The 20,428-nt window shown below is 39.7% G+C and overlaps 1 protein-coding gene across 6 annotated transcripts in view; it reads right to left on the bottom strand.

Moving 5' to 3' along the window:
* Yeats2 (YEATS domain containing 2) overlaps positions 1-20,141 on the bottom strand; it is an 87,788-nt gene extending 67,647 nt beyond the window's left edge. For 3 of the 6 annotated variants that reach the window (XM_020175816.2, XM_074073649.1, XM_074073645.1), the window contains exons 1-4: positions 19,962-20,141; positions 5,052-5,166; positions 3,314-3,411; positions 2,545-2,637 (exon numbers count right to left, since the gene is read on the bottom strand). In XM_020175816.2, the coding sequence (XP_020031405.2) occupies positions 2,545-2,637; positions 3,314-3,411; positions 5,052-5,151 (291 nt within the window). In that variant the 5' untranslated portion in view covers positions 5,152-5,166; positions 19,962-20,141. Of the gene's footprint in view, positions 1-2,544; positions 2,638-3,313; positions 3,412-5,051; positions 5,167-6,411; positions 6,780-19,491; positions 19,647-19,763; positions 19,862-19,961 lie in introns of those variants that run through there. The other 3 variants (XM_074073646.1, XM_074073648.1, XM_074073647.1) reach the window with 3 other exon arrangements.
* Between the last annotated feature and the right edge of the window lie 287 nt (positions 20,142-20,428).

Below are 20,428 nucleotides of genomic sequence, written 5' to 3' on the forward strand. Positions count from 1 at the left end.
CTGCTCTAAATAAAGTATCACTGTAACAAAAGTAAAAAGGAAAAAAGTACAGAGTATTAAAAATGGCACCCACATAGGAATAAAATGTAGTATTAAATACTTTAAAAATCATTAATACTGCCGAGTGCTGGTGGTTCACACCTATAATTCTAGCTATTTGAGAAGCTAAGATCAGGAGAATCATTGTAGGAGGCCAGCTCAGGAAAATACTTTTGAGAACCCCATCTCTAAAATAACTAGAGCACAATAGACTGGAGATGTGCCTCAAGTGGTAGAGTGCTTGCTTTGCCCTTCCCTTATGGAGTCAGTAATGTCCAAGAGGATAATTACTTGAGACTAACTCAATTGACAAAGTATACGAAAAAGGAAATTTAAAGGAACAGAAGTTATGCTAAAATTATCAAACCACCAAATAAGAATAAATAGTTCTATTTCAGTTCAGTCCAATCTACTACGCCTGACTTTAGACAGATTACTAGAATAAATCAGCTAGATATCTGGAGATGTAGTTCAGTGGTAGAGCATACATTTAACACGTATGATCCCCGGCATCAAAAAAAGAAAAATGGAGCTAGATACTTACTTTCCAAAAACATAATTAGGAAAAGGTGTTCCTTTAAAATTTAAATGATCCAGTGATAATCATGTTAACCAAGTGAACAAATTTAGCAGGGCAACCTGATATTATGGGTTTCCTGATGTGATGCAACATGAAGAATACAGAATCACCTATGAAGTATCCTTGCCAAAATATTTAACCTAAGTTACAAGCCCTCAGAGATGACTTCTACTTATAAGAAAATAGATGGGCTGGTGGAGTAGCTCAAGTGGTAAAGCACCTGCCTAGTAAGAGCGAGGTCCTTAGTGAGTTCAAACCCCAGTACCACCTCAGGGAAAAAAAAAGAAAAGAAAAAAAGGGCTGGGCACCAGTGGCTCATGCCTGTAATTCTAGCTACTTGGGAGGCAGCAATCAAGAGGATCGTGGTTCAAGGTCAGCCTGAGCAAATAGTTCACAAGACCATATCTCAAAAATACCCAACACAAAAAAGGACTGGAGGAGTGGCTAAGGTGGGAGAGTGCCTGCCTAGCAAGAGTGAGGCCCTGAGTTCAAACCCCAGTGCAGCCAAAAAGAAAATGGAAGGGATAAAGGAATAGCATAAGGGAAAAAGTTCTAAAACATGGGACAGCCTATGAAATAAATGGTCTGGTCTCTGTTTTTTGGGTTTTTTTTTTCTTTTTTTTTTTTTTGTGGCACTGGTGTTTGAATTCAGGGCCATACACTTGCTAGACAGGCACTCTTACTGCTTGAGCCACTCTGCCATCCCCTGGTCTGGTCTCAAAAAAACTCAGTTATTGCCAAGTGCTTGGTGGCTCATGCCTATAATCCTACCTACTTAGGAGGCAGAGATGAGGAGAATCATGGTTTGAAGCCATCCTGGACAAATAGTTCTCCACACCCTATCTCGAAAAGACCCATCCTAAAAAAAGGGCTGGTGGAGTGGCTCAAGGTATAGGTCTTACGTTCAAAACTCCAGTACTGCCCAAAAAAAAAAAAAAAAAAGCTCAATTATTCACTGGTAATATAGCTCAAATGGTAGAGCACTTGCCTAGCATTCTTGAAGCCCCAGGTGAAATCACCAGTTCCAAAAGGGGGTAAAAGAGAGATAAATTTAAATCACTGTGGAAGAAAAAAAGGTATAAATATGAGGACTGTTCTAGAAGTAACTAAATGTACCCTTGTCTAGAAAAAGAGCCAGTTTAGAAGAGTCTGGAAAGCTGAGCACAGTGGCACACACACAGGCCTGTAATCTTAGCATTTGGGAGGCTGACATAGGATCATGAGTTGCAGGCCAGCTTTGACTGCATATGGAACTTCTGCCTCAAAAAAACATTTTGGGGACAACTGGGAAAACTTGAATTTGAACTGGTTATCAGATATTAGGGACTCATTAACGTTATTTGGGGATTATGATTACAAAGAAGAATTATCTTTTAAGTATTACACACTTCAGTATTTAGAGTAGAAATGTTAAAATGTCTGAAACTTACCTCCCAATGTTTTAGAGAAAAAGCAACTATGGCAAAATGCTAAAATTGTTGAATTTACACGGTGCACAAACAGGTGCTTATTCTCCTTTCCTATGTATCTGAAACAGGTCATAAAAAGTTGGGGGGACAAGCAGGACATGTTGAATAAGGTAAGAGGAGTAACTTAGGCAAGTTGCAATGAGGTTTCACTCATCTTTGCACCTGCAGAGCCTATCATAGTGCTAACAATTAGTAGGAAAAGGATAAAGTAAATAGGAAAAAACATCACTCAGGATCATTGACAATGTAGAAAGGAATGACTTAAGGACTATGGTTGGGCCTGAAAAATTTATCTTCCCAGAAAGGTAGGCTAAACTTACGGGATTCTAAAGGTCAATATAGAAAGGTAGGCTAAACTTATGGGATTCTAAAGGTCAAGAGCAGGATTCCACATTGACATAATTTCCTCTCAGACAATAAAGATGGCTGGGAAGTGACTGAATGAGGAATACTTACCTCAGAAACTTTCAGGAGACCTGCAGAAGCATAGTAGTTTGCTACAATGCAGGCACGAAGTTTATCCATCATCCTTCTTGCTTCAATGAGTCGCTAAAAACAAGTGTTAACACACATTACTTTTCCCCCTCCATACTGGGATTTAAACTCAGGGCTTTGCGCTTGCTAGGCAGACGCTCCACCACTTGAGCCACACCCCCACAACACATTACTTTAAAATAAGGCAAATATAAAAGATGTGTAATTCATAAAGTAAGAAACACAAGTAACAAAAGAGCTCAACTTCTCTAATAATCAAAGAAAACAAAAATGACATTTCTTACGTAAGTTTGGCAAAGATTTAAAGAATGGTAAGAGTGATCCAAGGTATACAGATATATTAATAATATGTACGACTATCTTCATTGAGAAATCTCCACAAAGATACTGAGAACAATATCAAAGAAGGATGAATCTCTGGGGACAGAATTTCAGGTCATTTTTTTCTTTTTAAATCTTTTCTCCAATTTCATTAAAACAAAAAACAGTATTTTTGCTGGGTGTGGCAGCTCATGCTGAGAAAGAAGGATTAGGAGTTTGAGCCACCCTGGACTACACAGAGAGATCCTGTCTCATAAAAAAAGAAAAAAAGTGTTTTTTTCCCCAAACCAAAGAACAGCAACAGCAAACTATAACTCTCAACAGACTTTTTTTTTTTTAAATTCATCATATATAGACCGTTTCCCCATAGATTTGGTGGCTTTTTTTTTCCAACTTAATACCATTATACCTGGTCAATGACTTCAATTTCATGTTCCTTATTCTTCATTTCAAGAGCAAACTGTTCTTTGATAATAGTCTCAATCTTCTGTACAGCTGCGTCTCGAGCTACATAAAGAACACAGAATACACCCAAGACCAATTCAGTGGCTGTCTTGATTTAAGTCAGCAAGCAGCAAAAGAAATCCAAGAAACAGGAACTGTGAAGTAGAGAACCTAGCGGACATCACCTTAACCGAAAGATGGAAAATTAAAGTCACCAATATTGGACCAAACTGATTTCATGTGCTTTTTGATATGATGCACTAAGACGACTACTACATTCCTACAAAAAATGCCAAATTTCGTAAAACCAAACTGAAGGACATTCTACAAAAATAACTGGTCTGTACCTTTCAAACATTAAAGTCAAATAAGACCAAAAAACAGTTGAGACTTAAGAGACTAAAGAGATAGGACAACTAAAATCCCCCAGTGTGCCCTAATTGAACCCTGAAGAGGGATAAACAGTTCTAAAATACAACTGGGACAACTGATAAAAACTTGAATAAGGACCACAGATTATATAATGTAACAATGTTACATTTTCCTGCTTTTGATAATTGTACTGTGGTTATATAAAAGAATGTTCTTAAATACACATAACAATTTACAGGCATTAAATTTACTGTCCAATAAATTTGGTTTGGATCTTAAATGTGCTCCCCGCCACACCACCATGTGCTACTTTGTCCCAGGGTGGGGTAATGAGGCAAATTGTTTCACTGACTGCCTAGCAAGCAGAAGTCCCTGAGCCCTGAGTTCAACCCCCAATACTAACAAAAACGAAACAAAACAAAACAAACATAAAAGTTTGGCCCCCAGCTGGTAATACCACTGGGAAGTGGCAGTGGAAACTCTAGGAGGCAGGGTCTACTTGGAGGAAGTAGGTCACTGGGTGACCGCTGGGAGTGTGCCTCTGAAAAGTTTATTTTGTCCCTAGACCCCGTCTATCTCTCTCTCTCTTTCATTCCTTGCTGCCAAAAAGTGAGCAGCCTCCTCTGTCACATGAGACGCCACCATGATATTCTGTCCCACCTCAGGTCCAATGTAATGGAGCCAGACAACTCTGGATTGAAACCATAAGCCACAATAAAACTTTCCCTTTATTGATTTCAGGTATTTTGTCACACTGATGGAAATCAGGCTAACACACATGTAAAACATTTAATTAACACAAATATTTTTAACTAGTAGCCATAAAACAAGTCTAATAAGCAGTAAGCACACTCTTGTTTCTATATACATTAAAATATTATCTATTAAAACTAAAAAGCCTTCATCTATATACCCCCTTACGAATGAAAAAAAAAAAGATCTTACGTGGTTATACCACACTATAGTATATACATCCTAAGACCTTATGATTATAAGTAATACATACAACAATAGCTAAAACTTAGTCTGTTTCATCCTTGCCACAGTCTACTTGCTCATGCTCCTGCCAGAACTTCTGCACATGATGCATTACAGGGTACTTGGCTAATCCTTCTCACAAACCCCTTTGAATTATACACAACAATAGAAATTCATTTCATTTCATTTCCAGAAGGTCTTAACAACGGAGTCAAATGTCAACAAAGAAATAATTTCTTGGGCTGGTAGAGGGGCTCAAATGGTAGAACACCTGCCTAGCAAGCATGAAGCCTTGAGCTCAAACCCCAGACCAACAAAAAAGAAATAATTTCTTAAGATGTGTCAATTTCTACCTGAATTCTCAATTGCTTTATGGCGCTTGTTTGGAAGGGCCACAGATACATCCTCGTAATCAGGGTCAGTTTCTTTGATTGTTCGCTTGATTCCAGACATGGTGACAGTTCTTCACTGTAAAGCAGTAATAAATAAATTAGTAAATTTATTTACTAATGTACACTACACAACACTAGCACTTATAAATGTATGTGTGTCCATACAAAGGAAATAAATGTTACCTAACAATGGTACTTATAAATCTAGGTGTATAGAGGCTGAGTATCCCTTATCCAAAATGCTTGATTCCAAAAAATGTTTCAAATTTTGGAGATCTTTAGAATTTTCAGGTTAGGAATGCTCAACTTGTATATGCATATATCCCACCCCTTTTAGAGCCCAAAGGATAACTTTAAAAGTTTTCAAAAAAATTTCATTATCATTGTCATCTGTTAAAAAGCACAGGTTTCCCTTTCAAGAGAAAATCCTTTAACAAGATTGCACATTGTTCAGACTTTGCAAAAGGAGCCTAGTTTTCACAGAAGGGCTCACATTAAAAAAAGGAAAACACACATCAAGCCCACACAGTGTCCTGGAATTCACATCACATTAAGTCTATTTCAAAACATGAGTGATATAGTTAAAGGCTCATTAAGTAATTTATCATACAAATCCTGTCTGTTATATATACAGTGCCTGCTATAAATGATATATTATTATTGATCTTTCACTACTACTTATAATAAACAAACTGTACACTTATACTACTTGACAAGTCTGCAATATAAGCAAGTCCTGCTTATACAAGTCTTTAAATAAAATAATCCCCCAAATCCTCTAGATCCACACTGCCCCAATACATTAGCTACTAGCCTTATGTAGCTATTTATATTAAAGTTAAATTGATTAAAATTAAATAAAGTTTAAAATTCAGTTCCTTTTTTCCACACTGCAATTTTTCATATTTCATGTACTTAATAATCACCAGTGGATAGGAATTACTGTGGTGTTCTCTTCAACAGTGCTCCCTTTCCAAACTCTCTTTTACTGAATACATAAATGTTTCATTAATCAGTTTAGGAAATGCTATTCAACAAAAATGTAATAGGACACACACAGAGAATTTTAAGTTTTCTAACAGTCACATTAAAAACAAAGAAATGGATGAAATTAATTTTAATAAATTATCTAACCAATAAATCCAAAATACTATCACCCCAACAATGTAATCAATGGAAACAAACCAGCAATGCGATTTTACGTTATTATGTTTTTTACTGTCTTTAAAATCTGGTGCGTATTGCACATGTACAGTATATCTTAATTTGAACTAGCTGCATTTCGAAGGCTCCCTTACTGGGCAGCATCATGTCAACTCACTGATAAGATTAGAAAACAGGTCCAGGGTGCTGAGGTAAGTTACTCCCTGCAGAGCTGATCCATGACACAAGATGAGAAGTGCTCCCTGATTGCCAAACATCTCTACCACTAATGGAGATTATTTACCTAGCCAAAGGCAGAAAAACACACTACATATTTATTGATGTAATAAAATGTCTTAAATGAAGCTGGGTGTGGTGGTGCAGCTCTGTAATCCCAGCACTCAGGAGGCAGAGGCAAGAGGATCAGTTGTAGACCAGCTTGGGCTACCTAGTAAGAAAAAACAAACAAACCTAAACAACAGAGCAAAAAGAGTTTTAAAATTAATGAAAATAAAATGTTAACTTAAAAATATTTATTTTGCATTTGCCAGGTGCCAGTGGCTCACTCTTATAATCCTAGCTATTTGGGTGGCACTGATCAGAGAGCAGCCCGGGCAAATAGCAAGACCCTATCCTGAAAATACCAAACACAAAAAAGGGTTGATGGAGTGGTTCAAGTGGTAAGAGTGCCTTCCTAGCAAGTGTGAAGCCCTGAGTTCAAACCCCAATACCACGAAAAAAAAATTTTGGTTGGTATTTAATCAAAGGTGACAATAAAAGTCACTCTGCTTTTAGCTTCCACCCGCCCCCCTCAATTAGGGAAGGAATTAAATAAATAAAAGAAAGAATTGAGTTAGTTCATCTCACAGATTAGTTCACTTGATTCCAGTGGGAAACTCATTATATAAAGACAGCTACATAAAGCCTGGATCAAGAGAACATTTTCCCTATAATTGTTGTATTGTGTAATCTAACTAAGCTTTTAAAAATTCTAAAAACCCTGGGCTGGTGGAGTGGCTCAAGCATTAAAAGTGCCTGCCTAGCAAGCATGAAGCCCTGAGTTCAAACCCCAGTGCCACACCTCCCCCCCCCCCCGCAAAATTCTAAAAACCTACAGCATTTGTAAGTATCCTAAATCAAGCCATTAACTAAATCAAGCCATTAACTATTCATAATCATGAATTACCTGTCATAATTTTGAACATAAATATTGCTGGAGAGGCCTAGAATCTAATCACTATCTTCTTAAAGTTAATAAAAGCAAAGAGTAAGGTCTTGTTTCTTCTTTGGTTTGCAATTAGTTTTAGACAACTTGAGAAAAGCTTGGGTAGTTATATAAAAAACACATTTTTAAAATTTATTATTTACGGTATTGGGGTTTGAGCTCATGGATTCACACTTATTAGGCAGATGCTTGAGCCATGCTCACCAGCCCTTTATGCTCTGGTTATTTTGGAGAGGGGATCTCACTTTTTGCCCAGATTGGCCTGAACTGTGAACCTCCCTCCCAATATCAGTTCCCTGTGTAGCTTGGGATGACGGGCACACACTACTATACCTAGTGGTTTAGATGGGAGTCTCATGAACTTTTGCCCAGGCCTAGCTAGGATTTACAGGCCTTGATCCACCAGCACCCGGTTAAGAACACATTCTTAAAAATCAGTAAGCCTCATTTCTCCTTCCTTGATGTAGAGAGAAGTTAAAAAACAAAACAAAACAAAAAAAACACCCTCTGCTCACAGATAAACCTCAAATCAGAGGTCAACATATCCCAGCAGACCTTCAGACTTGTTCCTGCATCATACCATTTCCTCAGTGGCCTCCTGTCTCCAAGAGTTTGCCAAGAGTCATATGGGAATATCTGTAAAGATGAGTCCAAGGTGAGCCATCACCTTCACTCACCCATGAGTCTCAGTGTGCATGGTCTCCTCCCAACTCCCAAGTAATCTCAAAAATAACTTCTCACTTAGAAAGATGGGGGGAATCCTTGAAAAAAAATGGTATTTTGTTTTATCCTCATTGCAGGGATAAAACAAAACTCTAGACTTTACCTCTAAAACTGGGAACACTAGAAGGAAAGAAAAGTGAAAAGTGAAGACTCTGGTGAGGGAAATGAAGAAACTGCCAGTTAAAATTTAACTTGTGCTGCCAAATAATTCATTTTCTGTGCAGTCCTTGGAATAAAGCTTTCCCCATCACCTTTGGGCATATTTAAGTTTCTGATAAACCTGCTTAGGGAAGATTTAGCTCTGTACTGGGCATTTTTAAATAATTATGATCCGCTTGTATGTAGCAAGAACAGTAAATACTGAACTACAGACTATATACTGACTATGCCACACTGAAGTGATTTCTGATTAAGGCTAAGCACATCTGCTGAAGCATGACCTCCTCATGACGTAAGGGTGAACAAAATGTGTAACAAATAACCCATGATTATATTACATTTTGGATTCTTCTTGCCTGATTTTTAGATTTATGAAAAGCAAGTGTGACCAGTTGTTAAATATGTCATACAAACAAAATGTCATACTAATTCTCTTTAGATTTTGAATCAGTTGAAATGAAAGAAGAGTACCAATATGATAATGTGAACTATTTTTAAAAAATGTTAGCGCAACAATTTATGAGAATGAATTTTCTTGATAAAATCAGATCAAAACCAAATACAGAAACAAAATTCTGGAGCTAAAATACTACTACATCCATTCCTCCAACTTAAAATTTTTTTACCTCATCACAATAGTCTTATTATACAAAGCAAATATTATTAATTTAAACACAGAAAACAAATGTTTTCTTTCCATAACTTAACACATGGAAAAAAAAATCTTGCGAAGTAAATGCCACCACTTGATAAGCTCATCCTATCAATTCAAATGACACAGCAAGTTTGAGGGTTGTTTTTTTTTTTGGGGGGGGAAGTAATCCTGGGCTTGAACTCAGAGCCTTTGTGCTTATTAGGGAAGCTTCTAGCACTTGAACTATATCCCCAAACCTGAGTTTCTGACAGAAGTTAAAGACTGAAACCATAAGAAAACCTTTTAATGTTCTGTATTTTGAAATAAAACCCTAAGACAAAAATAAGTTAAAAATTATATAATTAAAAACTGGAAATTCTTATTAAAATGCCTTAGTTCTCATGCCAGATAGATCTAGAACTCCAGAACATGGTCTAGACAGAACCCTACCATTCCACATTTTGCAACATCACACCACACAAGATGTGGCCAATTCTTAAGGGAGAAAGAGTGGAATCTTATAGATAAGGCACCTGAAAAGATCTGCCACACCCTACATGAGACACTTGTCAATAATTCTATGGTCCTCAAGGCATGTAACTCTAAGAACCACTGAACTTTCCCATCTGGTTGGGAGAATGGGGGCAACACACCCATCTTCCATCTGCTTCCTTACAGGCGGAGATATTCCTGAGATGCTGGCAGTTATTTCATAGTTCTTTGGCCCTGTCCTTTCTATAGTCTTCACTTCAAAGTGGTTTCCCCCTTGTAAGCAAGACAACCAATATTTCTTTATTAAATATCGGAGCAAGAGACTCTATAATCCAATCCCCTCTTATCAGCCAGAGACAATTTAAAAAATGCCTACAAAATCCCACAACAGTAGGATGGAAAATTGTGGTATACCCAATGAATTCCTGATCCAAGCAACAAGAGGGATGTATTGCAAAGTCATTATTGTAAGCAAAAGAAATCAGAAACAAGAGTATACACTGAAGGTGGGTACACCTGTAATCCAGCTACTTGGGAGGCTGAAATCAGGAGGATGATGGTTCGAGGCCAGTCTGAGCGAATATTCTATCTCCAAAATAACCAGAGCAAAATGGACTGGAGACATGGCTCAAGCAGTGAGCCTGCTTTGCAAGTTTGAAGCCCTAAATTCAAATCTCAGTCTCACCAAAACAACAACAAAAACACTGAATGATTCTATTTATATAAAGTCCTAGAAGACGTAAACAACTCTATAGTCAGTGCATTGAGAATTGTAGCTGAGGATACTGGAGAAGGATCTTTTTGGGTAACAATGTTTTACATCTTAGTAAGAATATAAGTTACATGGATATAATCCAAACATGAAAATTCATCCAACCATACACTTAAAATCTGTGTATTTCACAGTAAAACAGGGAAGACTGCAGTTTGAGGCCAGCCCAGGTAAAAAGTTAGTGAAGCCCCATCTCAGTCAATAAGCTGGTCATGGTGATGCATGCCTATGGTTCCAACTATGTGGGAGGCCACAGGTAGGAGATCACAGTGTTAGGCCAACCCTATGAAAAAACTCGAGACTCTACCTGAAAAATAAAACAAAAAAAGGGAGGGCAGCATGACTCAACTGGTAAAGCACCTGCCTATAGCAAGTGTGAGGAGGCCCGGAGTTCAAATTCCATATCAACAAAAAAGAAAAAAGGACTATGAAACTATTTTTCTAACAATGTCACCACCTCCTTGAAACCTGCTAATGGCTTCCCATCACATTTAAATTCACATTCCTTAGCATGATCTGCAAAATCTTACAGAAACTGAACCTTGCCTCCCTCTCAATCCTTGACCTTAAGATCCAGTCGTGTTGATTCTTTTTCTGTTCCACAATTACACTTTCATTTTCCCTTAGAGCTTCGAGTTTACAATACTTTCTGCAGGAAATATTTTTCCCTAGATTAGCTTTATCAAGTCCCAACTTAAACATCTACCCTATCAGAGGCCTTCCCTTACCACCTTATCCAACATAACTCCCCCTGCACCCCCCTCCAAAGTTCCTGGCACTGCTCAATAAATTGTTTGCTGAATAAATTTTAATTATGTGCCAAAATATAAATACCCACAGAGAACTATTAGCTTACTCTAGCTTTCATCATTCTTTTCCTAACACTTGCAAATCTATCTGTTGACATGGCTACATCTCAGCCTAATGTATAAGATAATAAACATAGCCAGGCTCCGGTGGCTCAAGCTGGTAATCTTTGCTACTTGGGAGACTGAGATTGGGAGGATCATGGTTTGAGACCAGCCAGGGCAAATAGTTCATGAGATCCCATCTCCAGAATAACCAAAGCAGATGGACCAGAGGTGTGGCTCAAGCAGTAGAGCACCTGCTTTGAAAGCAGGAAGCCTTGAGTTCAAACTCCCAACTCACAAAAAATAAGTAAGATAAAGGGATGTGCTATTATCATGTACAGACACATCAGAAAAAAGATAGCAGACATAGCAATATTAATAACACAGGTAAAATAATGGAGAACAAAAATATATTAGTATGTCTAGGCATGGTGGAGTAAGTGTGTAAATTTCAGCACTTGGGAGGAGGTGGCAGAAGGATTACCAGTTTGAGGCCAGCGTGGGCTACATAGTGAGACCCTGTTTCAAAAAAGAAGGCTGTCTCAAAAAAGAAGTGTTCTAGCTCTGTAGAACACTTGCCTAGCACACAAAATGCTGCGTTCAATTCCAAGCATCGAAAAACTAAATTAGTATGATAAAGATTTCATCACTATTAAACGACAATCACAACGACTGTTACCATAAACTATTTACCAAGCAGTGTAGTATCAAAACGTGTACACACACACACACACACACACACACACACACACACACACACACCCTGGCAAGACAAGAACTTAAATTAATTTACTGTGAAATACTTCAGATATTCAAGAGTATAAAATGATCAGTAAAGGAATATAGGGGGAGATTCAAATGAATTCATAATTCCATTTCTTAAACTATGGGGGTACTTAAAAATAGGCGTTTGCTGCTTTATTATCACTTAAAACATACTTAGTACATGTGCTCTTTAGTATATATGACATATTTCACCATTTTAAAAAATAAAACTAGGGCTGGGGCGTGGCTCAGTAATAAAGTGCCTGCCTAGCAAGTGCAAGGCCCCGAGTTCAAACCCCAGTGCCACCAAAAAAATTAAATAATAATTTAAAAATAAAACTAAAAAAATTTTAAAATAAAGAAATTATGATATTCATATTATGGGACAAATCAGTTTTGCTATAATGTGACATGTGCATTCCGATTAGAGCCTAACAAAAATGGTAGCAGTTTTACACACGTTAGATGGTCAAAAGTATGTAAACATTATAATAAACATGCCACCTTACCTTGAAAAGGACCTCAAGCTTGTTTGTGCAAGTGGTCCCTGAAAGGTTACAGCTTGTGTGTTAGTGTGAAGTAGTGGAAGGAAGGTTCCCTGAAATCAACAGAAGGTTGATGTGCATGAATGTGACTCACTAACACAGCAGTAAGCTGACAGCAATGAAGATGTTGGAGGTGTATGCCTATGTGGCCTGTATATTCAACAGGGTGTACTTACCTGCATTCAATTATTTCTTGCAGATAAATCATGCATAAGCAAATGCTCAGATAGTTCCCAATTGCTTAGGAATAAATTTGTGGTTTCTTATAGCAAAACTGACTATACTACTCTAAGACATAAATGCAGCAGCCATTGAAAAGAATATGCCAATATATAGAAATACCTCTAAAATAAACTGTAAAGTAAAAACTACAAAGATGCAAAACAGTGCATATATTTTGATTCCTTCAGTAAAACTAGGGGAGCATGAAGAGAGAAAAAAGAAATGTTTAGTATATGCTCACACAGGCTTTTTTTGGAAGGAAAGATCAAAATAATAATATTGCCTCTAAACAGATTTCCTTTTCCATTTTATTCCTGACTACCAAGTTTGAATTTTCTAATGAAACATACAGAGAGAGAGAGAGAGACAGTAAAGTTTATTAGGAGAGGAACAGTGGGGAGAAAAGAGAGAGAAGCATTTCCTGTTCTCAATGCAGGAAATGGGAGTAAAGACTCCAAGTTGGCAGTTTCTTAAAAAGTTAAATACACCTCTCTTATGATGCAGCCATTCCACTGCTAGATATTTATTTACCCAAAAGAAATAAAAGTATATGTCCATACAAAAATCTGTACACAAATGTTCACAGTACCTTTCTTTATAACAGTCAGAAACTGGAAACACTCGTGGGAGGCTGAGGTGGGAGGATCACTTGACTCAGAGTTCAAGACTAGCCTGAACAACATAGTGAGATCCAGTCTCATTTAAAAAAAAAAAAAAAAGCAGCAAGAGGAGATGCTGATAGTTTGTGGTTGGGGATGTAGCTCAGTGGTAGAGCTTGACTGGTGCTGCATGAAGCTCTGGGTTCAATTCCACAGCACCCTCCAAAAAAACCCTCAAAACTGGAAACAATCCAAATGTCCATTAATAGGTAAACAAATTAAATACATGAAACTAAACACTGTGCATCAATAAAAAGGAATAAATTACTGACACATGAAAATGAAAATAGCATGAATTAATCTCAAAATGATACTAAATAAAAGAAACAAGCTTTTTTTGTTTTCCTTTTTTTTTTTTTGAGCTACCATGGTTTGCAGCTCTATTACTTGAGCCACACCCACAGGTTCTCTTTGTTTTAGTTATCTTTAGTTATTTTTCAGATAAGGTTTTGTGTTTTTGCTTGGGGCAGCCTCTGACAGCATTCTGAGTAGCTGGGACCATGCCTGGCTTGGTTGTTGAGATGGGGCAGGTGGAGGGGGGAATGTCTTAACTTTTCCAGAGCTGGTATTGAACTGTGATCCTCCCAATCTTAACTCTACCTCCCAAGTAGCTGGGATTAAAGACGTAAACCATCATGCCCACATGGCTTTAAAAAAAGGGCTGGGGATATAGCTCAGTGGTAGAGCACTTTTCTCACATGTGGAAGGTTTTGGATTCAATCCCCAGCACTGCAACACATACACACACAACAGGATTCCATTTATTAAAAACACAAAGTAGAAGCAGTAGAGCACCTACTTTGTAAGTGTAAAACCCTGAGTTCAAACTCCAGACCCACCAAAAAAAAGGGCAAAGTAGTCTAGAATGACAGAAAGCTGACCTGTTGGAGGATTGGGGGGGCTGGGCAGGAACAGGAGAGTGTTTTCAAAGGGGCATGAGGAAATTTTGGGAGTGATGGCTATGTTTATTCTTTTGACTGTGGTGATGCTTTCACAGATGTATAAATATGTCAGAACTTATCAAACTGTACATTCTATGTATTACAATTTCTAATATGCCGATTATACCTCAATAAAGCAGTTTAAAAACCACACAGTCAGGTGAGCGTGGTGGCACACACGCTCCACCACTCAGGAGGCTGAGGCAGGAGGAACATGAATTCAAGACAAGACTGAACTACAGAGTTAAGACCCAATCTCAAAAACAACCAACCATGTACACAACATCATTAAATATGGTCTGCCCAAAGATGTGCAAAGAGTACAAAATGGGAACACTTATACGTTGTTGGTGAGAAAATAAAATGGTGCCATTGTTGTGGAAATGTTTGGTAGTTCTTCAAAAAGTTAAACACAGAATTTCCATATAGTCTAGGAATTCCACTCCTGAAGATACATATCTAAGAAAAATGAATGAAAACAAGTTTGCATGTAAAAACTTGCATGTGAATGCTATGATTTGGATTTTAAATGTCCCCCAAAGGTTCACATGTGGAAGGCTTTTGGTCCCCAGCTGACTGCACTATTGGGAGGAGGTGGAACCTTTATGGGGGTGTGCCCTTGAAGGGGCCATCGGAACGAACCCTAACCCTGTCCTCTGTTTTTGCTTCCTGGTGCTATGAAGTGAACAGCTTTCCTCTGCCAGGCACTTCTGCTATGATGTGATGCTTTGCCACATGCCCAAAAGCAACAAAACCAAGTCACCACGAAACTTCTGAAACCACTGAGTCAAAATAAGTCTTTCCTTATTTTAAGTGGTTTATTTCAGGTATAATGTCACGGTGACAGAAAGTTAACACAGTGAATATATCAGCATTCTTTGTAATAGCCAAAAAGTGGGGAACAAAAAAACCCCAAATGTCCATCTACTCATGAACAGATAAACAAAATCTGGTATACTCTCACAATGGAGTGTTATTAAGCAACAACAAGAAATACTTAGACTGAGATGTAGCTCAGTGGTATATATACAAGGCCCTGAGTTTGATCCCCAGCACAAAACAACAAAAACAAGCAACCCTAGAAGAACAAGAAATAAAACACATTATAAACATGGATGAACCCTGAAAACGCTGTGCTAAGTGAAAGAAGCCATGTATTATATAGTTCTATTTATATGAAATGTCTAGAAACAGGCAAATCCACAGATAGATACTGGTTACCAGAGGATGAGGGGAGCAATAGGACTAACTGATAGGGGACTTCTTTTGGAGAGATAGAAATGTCATGGAATTAGATCATAGTGATGGTTGTGCAACTTTTAAAATACACTCAAAACCCCTGAATTAACTGTATAAAGTTACATGACTTATATCTTAACTTAAAAAATATGCCCATTTGGCTGGTGAAGAAGCTCAAGTCTAGCAAGCATACAAACCCTGGTATTGCCAAAAATAAAAGAATTACACCCATTGACAAAATATTAAAAACAAAGCACAAAACAATCCCCAATGTATCCACAACTATGAATAAAAATCACCTTTTCTCTCTCACCTGCCTTTACCATCAAGTAACCCTTCCTCCTCCACAGCTTTCTTCCTGTAAGCAGAAAGAACCCCTGCCTCGGTGAACTAGTTCTTCTAACGCTGCAGTCACCATGCAGTCACCAAAGTTCACGTTCCTGAACGTCTCACAATCACCTTCCAGTGGGTTCAGATTTTACCTTGACCTTCTCAGCTTACCAAGACTCCTCATCTTCCAAAAATCAAATTAAATTCCAACTCATCCATGAGGTGAACTCCAGCCTTCAAAAACTTCCTTTCTCTTTTTTTTTCCTTTTGGCAGTGCTGGGGATCTAACCAAGAGCCTTGCATATGGTAAGCAAGGCTCTACCACGGAGCTACAGCAAGATAGAAAACAGACTAAAAGAAGTGCAGGATTACACACAGGCTTATCAAACAATTTAAAGACACAAACATTCAAAGTAAAATTTATGGCTGAATGAGACAAGAGGAGAATCTATCCTGAGAAAATACTGTCACAAATGGGGTGAGACATCCCGTATGTGGGCTGCACTCACAGATCTACAATTTAAATGTTAGGTCTCTTCTTCCTATGTATTTTATTAAAAAAAAAATACCACATAGAAAAGTACAGTATATTCAATGAATATGAAACCAGTTAAAACTGTATAAAAAACTTATGGGGGAAACTTCTGCATGCTACCTGTCTAACTATGTATTTTTAATACCTGAAAAATTTTTGACAATTAAAAAAATGGACAGAACATGAACAGAAATTCACATGTGGCCAATAAATGTGAAAAAAGTTGAAACATACAACTAATCAAAAAATGAGAGGGCGGCGATGGCTCAAGCCTGTAATCCTAGCTACTCAGGAGGAAGAGATGAGGGAGATCGATGGCCAAAGCCAGCCCAACATAAAAAAGGCTGGTGGAGTGGCTCAGTACAGCAAAAAAGAAAAAAAAAAAGACTCTAGAGGCTGGGGATGTAGCTCAGTAGCTGAGTATCTAAGCATGCATGAGGCCCTATGTTCAATCCCCAGGACCACCACAAAAAAAAAGAGACCATTTTTCAGCTATCACATATATTTTGGAACAGATGGAAATAAGGTATCTCAAAGGGCACTTTTTCCTAATTCACACTCATTATCTTCACTTCCTTGTATCCCATTCAGCTATTTTTTTTTTATTATTCATTTATTCACATGTGCATACATTGTTTGGGTCATTTCTCCCCCCGCCCCCCCGCCCCCACCCTACCTCACTTCCAGGCAGAACCTGTTCTGCCCATATCTCTAATTTTGTTAAAGAGAATACATAAGCATAATAAGAAAGACAAAGCATTTTTGCTAGTTGAGTTAAGGGTAGCTATACAAAGAGATTCCTAGCATTGCTTCCATGTACAACTTGTTACAACCCAAGTTGATTCACCTAGAACTGATCTTTACACTGGTTCCTGATCCCCTTCTCATGTTGACCTCTGTTGCTTTAAGGCTTCTGTATTAGTTCCTCTGGAATGGGGACATCAAACGCTTTCATGTTTTGGGTTTTCTACCTATTCCCATACCTCCCATATGTGCTCTCCCCTTGTCATGTGACCCAAGTCCTCATATGAGGGAGAACATACAATTTTTGGTTTTCCCATTCAGCTATCTAATCTGTTTTCCACCTCCCACTTTTGGAACTATGAGCAATAGACCTAATAACTAAAACCAGTAACCCTCTATGTTGCAAAGTCCAATCAGCAACCCTACTAAACACTTCAGATGCACTGGTAAGATGACAAATTCATGCTGGGCTCCAATGACTCTCACCTGTAATTCTAGCTATTTGGTAGGCTGAGATCAGGAAGATTGTGGTTTGAGGCCAGCCTAGGGAAACAGTTTGTGAGACCTCATCTCCCAAATAACGAGCAAAATGAAGTGGAGATGTGGCTCAAGTGGTAGAGCACCTGCTTTACAAGCATGAAGCCTTGCGTTCAAACCCGAGTCTTACAAAAAAAAAAAAAAGAGGACCAATTCTTGTCTTCCAAAAACTTTCCTCTCTTGGCCTCAAATACTAGCCTCCTGTTTCTTCCCAGCCTTTTGCTCAATCTTTTTCCTCTATTATATCTGGAAGTATGAGTCCTGAAGCCCTTCTCTCTCTACATTTTCCCCCTAAGTGACCTCACATAGGCCCATACCTTTGAATATAATCTGTCCAGTCCGGCACATCCAACTTTCTCACCATACAAAAATTTAAATCATCCAAAAGAGAACTCATGATTTTCCCTACCTTAAACTTCTCTTTTACGTTTTACATCTCTGTAAATGGCACCACCATCTCAGTTGCTCAAAACACAAATTTAAAAAGCAATGATTTGCTTTTCCAACTTGGGTCAGGCAGAATGACTCCCGAAAAGAAAGGTGGCAAAAAGGGCCTTTCTGCCATCAAAGAAAGTGATGACTGGAGAATATGCCATCAACATTCACAAACTGATCCATAGGGTGGGCTTTAAGAAGCATGACCCTTGGGCACTCAAACAGATCCAGAAATTTGTCATGAAAGAAATGAGGACTGTGCGCATAGATGCCAGGCTCAACAAAGCTGTCTAGGCCAAAGGAATCTGGAATGTCCCATACAGTAACCATACAATGAGGATAAAGATCCACCAAACATCAACGCTTTGGTGATCTATACGTCCTTGTTACCACATTCAATTCATTCTATAGTCAATGTGGATGAGAACTGCTGAATGAAAGTAGTTATAAAACTGCAAAAATAAATACACAATGATTTCTCCTTTCCTTCACCAATCCATTTCCAAGTCTTGTTAACACTATCTCCAAAATATTTTTTCATCTGTTACTCTTTCCCATCTCCACTGCCATAGGCCTGGTCCAAGGTACCAGAAACAGCATCCTAACTTATTTCCCAGCTCCATTTTTAACTTCTTCCTCCACAAAGCAGTAAGATTATCCTACTCCCCTTCTCAAAACCCTCAAAGGCTTCCCGTAAAACGTGAAACTCCTAATCCAGGCATCCATCGTCTGCCCCCATCTTTGAATCTACACGCGCTATACATGTATATATATATATATATATATATATATAATATATATTTTATATATATAATATATATATATATACACACACACACAAATATATGTGTGTGTGTGTATATTTGATGATATTGTTACTAGACATTTAAACTTTTTCCTGTTTTTGCCTTGCCTGTATTTTAAATTTTTTCTAGGATGGGGCTGGAGGCATGGCTCAAGTGGTAGAGTGCCTGCCTAGCAGGTGCAAACCCCAATACCATCACCAAAGAGAAAAAACAAAAGTACATCTTTTCTAGGATGAATACTTGATACTAAGAAAGGGGAATGATATTGGTGAATATGTGATATTGCATGGTGTTTTTCATATGTTAGAAAACAGAATGGAAAATGTGGGTCAACTTTATTGCTGTTTAGAAATACGCTTAGATGAAAATACTAGCATTATCAAAAGTCGGAGAGCGATGTGTCCGGACTGCAGGTTTACTGGTAGCATTCCCCTCCCCTGCTCTATTTAAGATAAATATGTGCGTAACGTAGAGCGCTGTTCCGAGCCGTATGGTCTCCTGCAAAGTGTGCAATGCGGCCACGACCCACCGCGCCAGCCCTTCTGCTAAGCCCCCACTTTCCCAGGCTCGCACCCCACCCCGCCCGCGCGCGGCCTCTCAGCCCTGCCGCGGGCCCCGCCCATCCCTGGCGGACCCTCACCTACCTCAACCCTGCCCCTCCACGGGGGATGGGGAAGGGGGGACATTAGCAGGGACGGAGACAGGTTGGAGGGACAGTGCACAACTTGTTGGAGCCAGAGCCATTCCCGTCTCCAACACTATCCGCAGGCTACCACGCTGACATCACGACCGCTCGGCCACTATGGCTGCGGGGAGTCCCATGCCCTCAAACATCCCTCCCTCCACTCCTCACCCCCCTACACACACACCCCGGCATTCCCGCTTCCCGACTCCGAGGCTCGCGACTCTCACTCACCCAGAACCCAACCTCGCCCGGACTGCGCTCTCTCCTCAGTCGCCAGCTCCCCCGCCCCCGCTCTGGGTCCCGCTCCGCGCGGCCCGCCGTGGGGGAGGGGCGCGCACGTGCCTGAGCCACCCCCGCCCAGACAAAGCCCGGGAGAGCGGGGCGCGCGCGCCCGCCCGCCCGGTCCATCCCGCAGCCGGCAACACTCACCCTTCCTCCGGTCTCTGGCTACAGAGCGGCCCCGCCGGACGACGTGAGAGGACACGGGAAGGCAAAGGAACGCGCGAAGCCTGCGGAGCAGCCCCGCCACGAGGCCCCAAGCGACCCCACAGCCGCGGAAGCACACGGTGTTACGAAGCCCGCCCGGCCCCCTCCGCCTTGCACGTCAGCAGCAGGGGCGGGGCGCGCGCGCGCGGCGATGACGGGGACGCGCGCGACCGGGAGGGGGGGAGGGGGGGCGGAGCTTGCGGGGACGTGGGCGGGGCGAGGTCCGCTGTGGTTGGCAGGAGCTCTGACCGTGACCGAGCTACCCAGCGGCCTGGACAGTGCACTTCGGCTCACCATTCGTTGTTTCCTGCTTAGGAGACCGCGAGTGCCAGCTCCACCCCAGCTTGACAGAATACTCATTGTACTGGCGCCTGTGAACTTTCACAGAAATAACGATAGTAACTACGATT

This window comes from Castor canadensis, chromosome 5 (assembly GCF_047511655.1).
Source record: "Castor canadensis chromosome 5, mCasCan1.hap1v2, whole genome shotgun sequence".
NCBI lineage: Eukaryota > Metazoa > Chordata > Mammalia > Rodentia > Castoridae > Castor > Castor canadensis.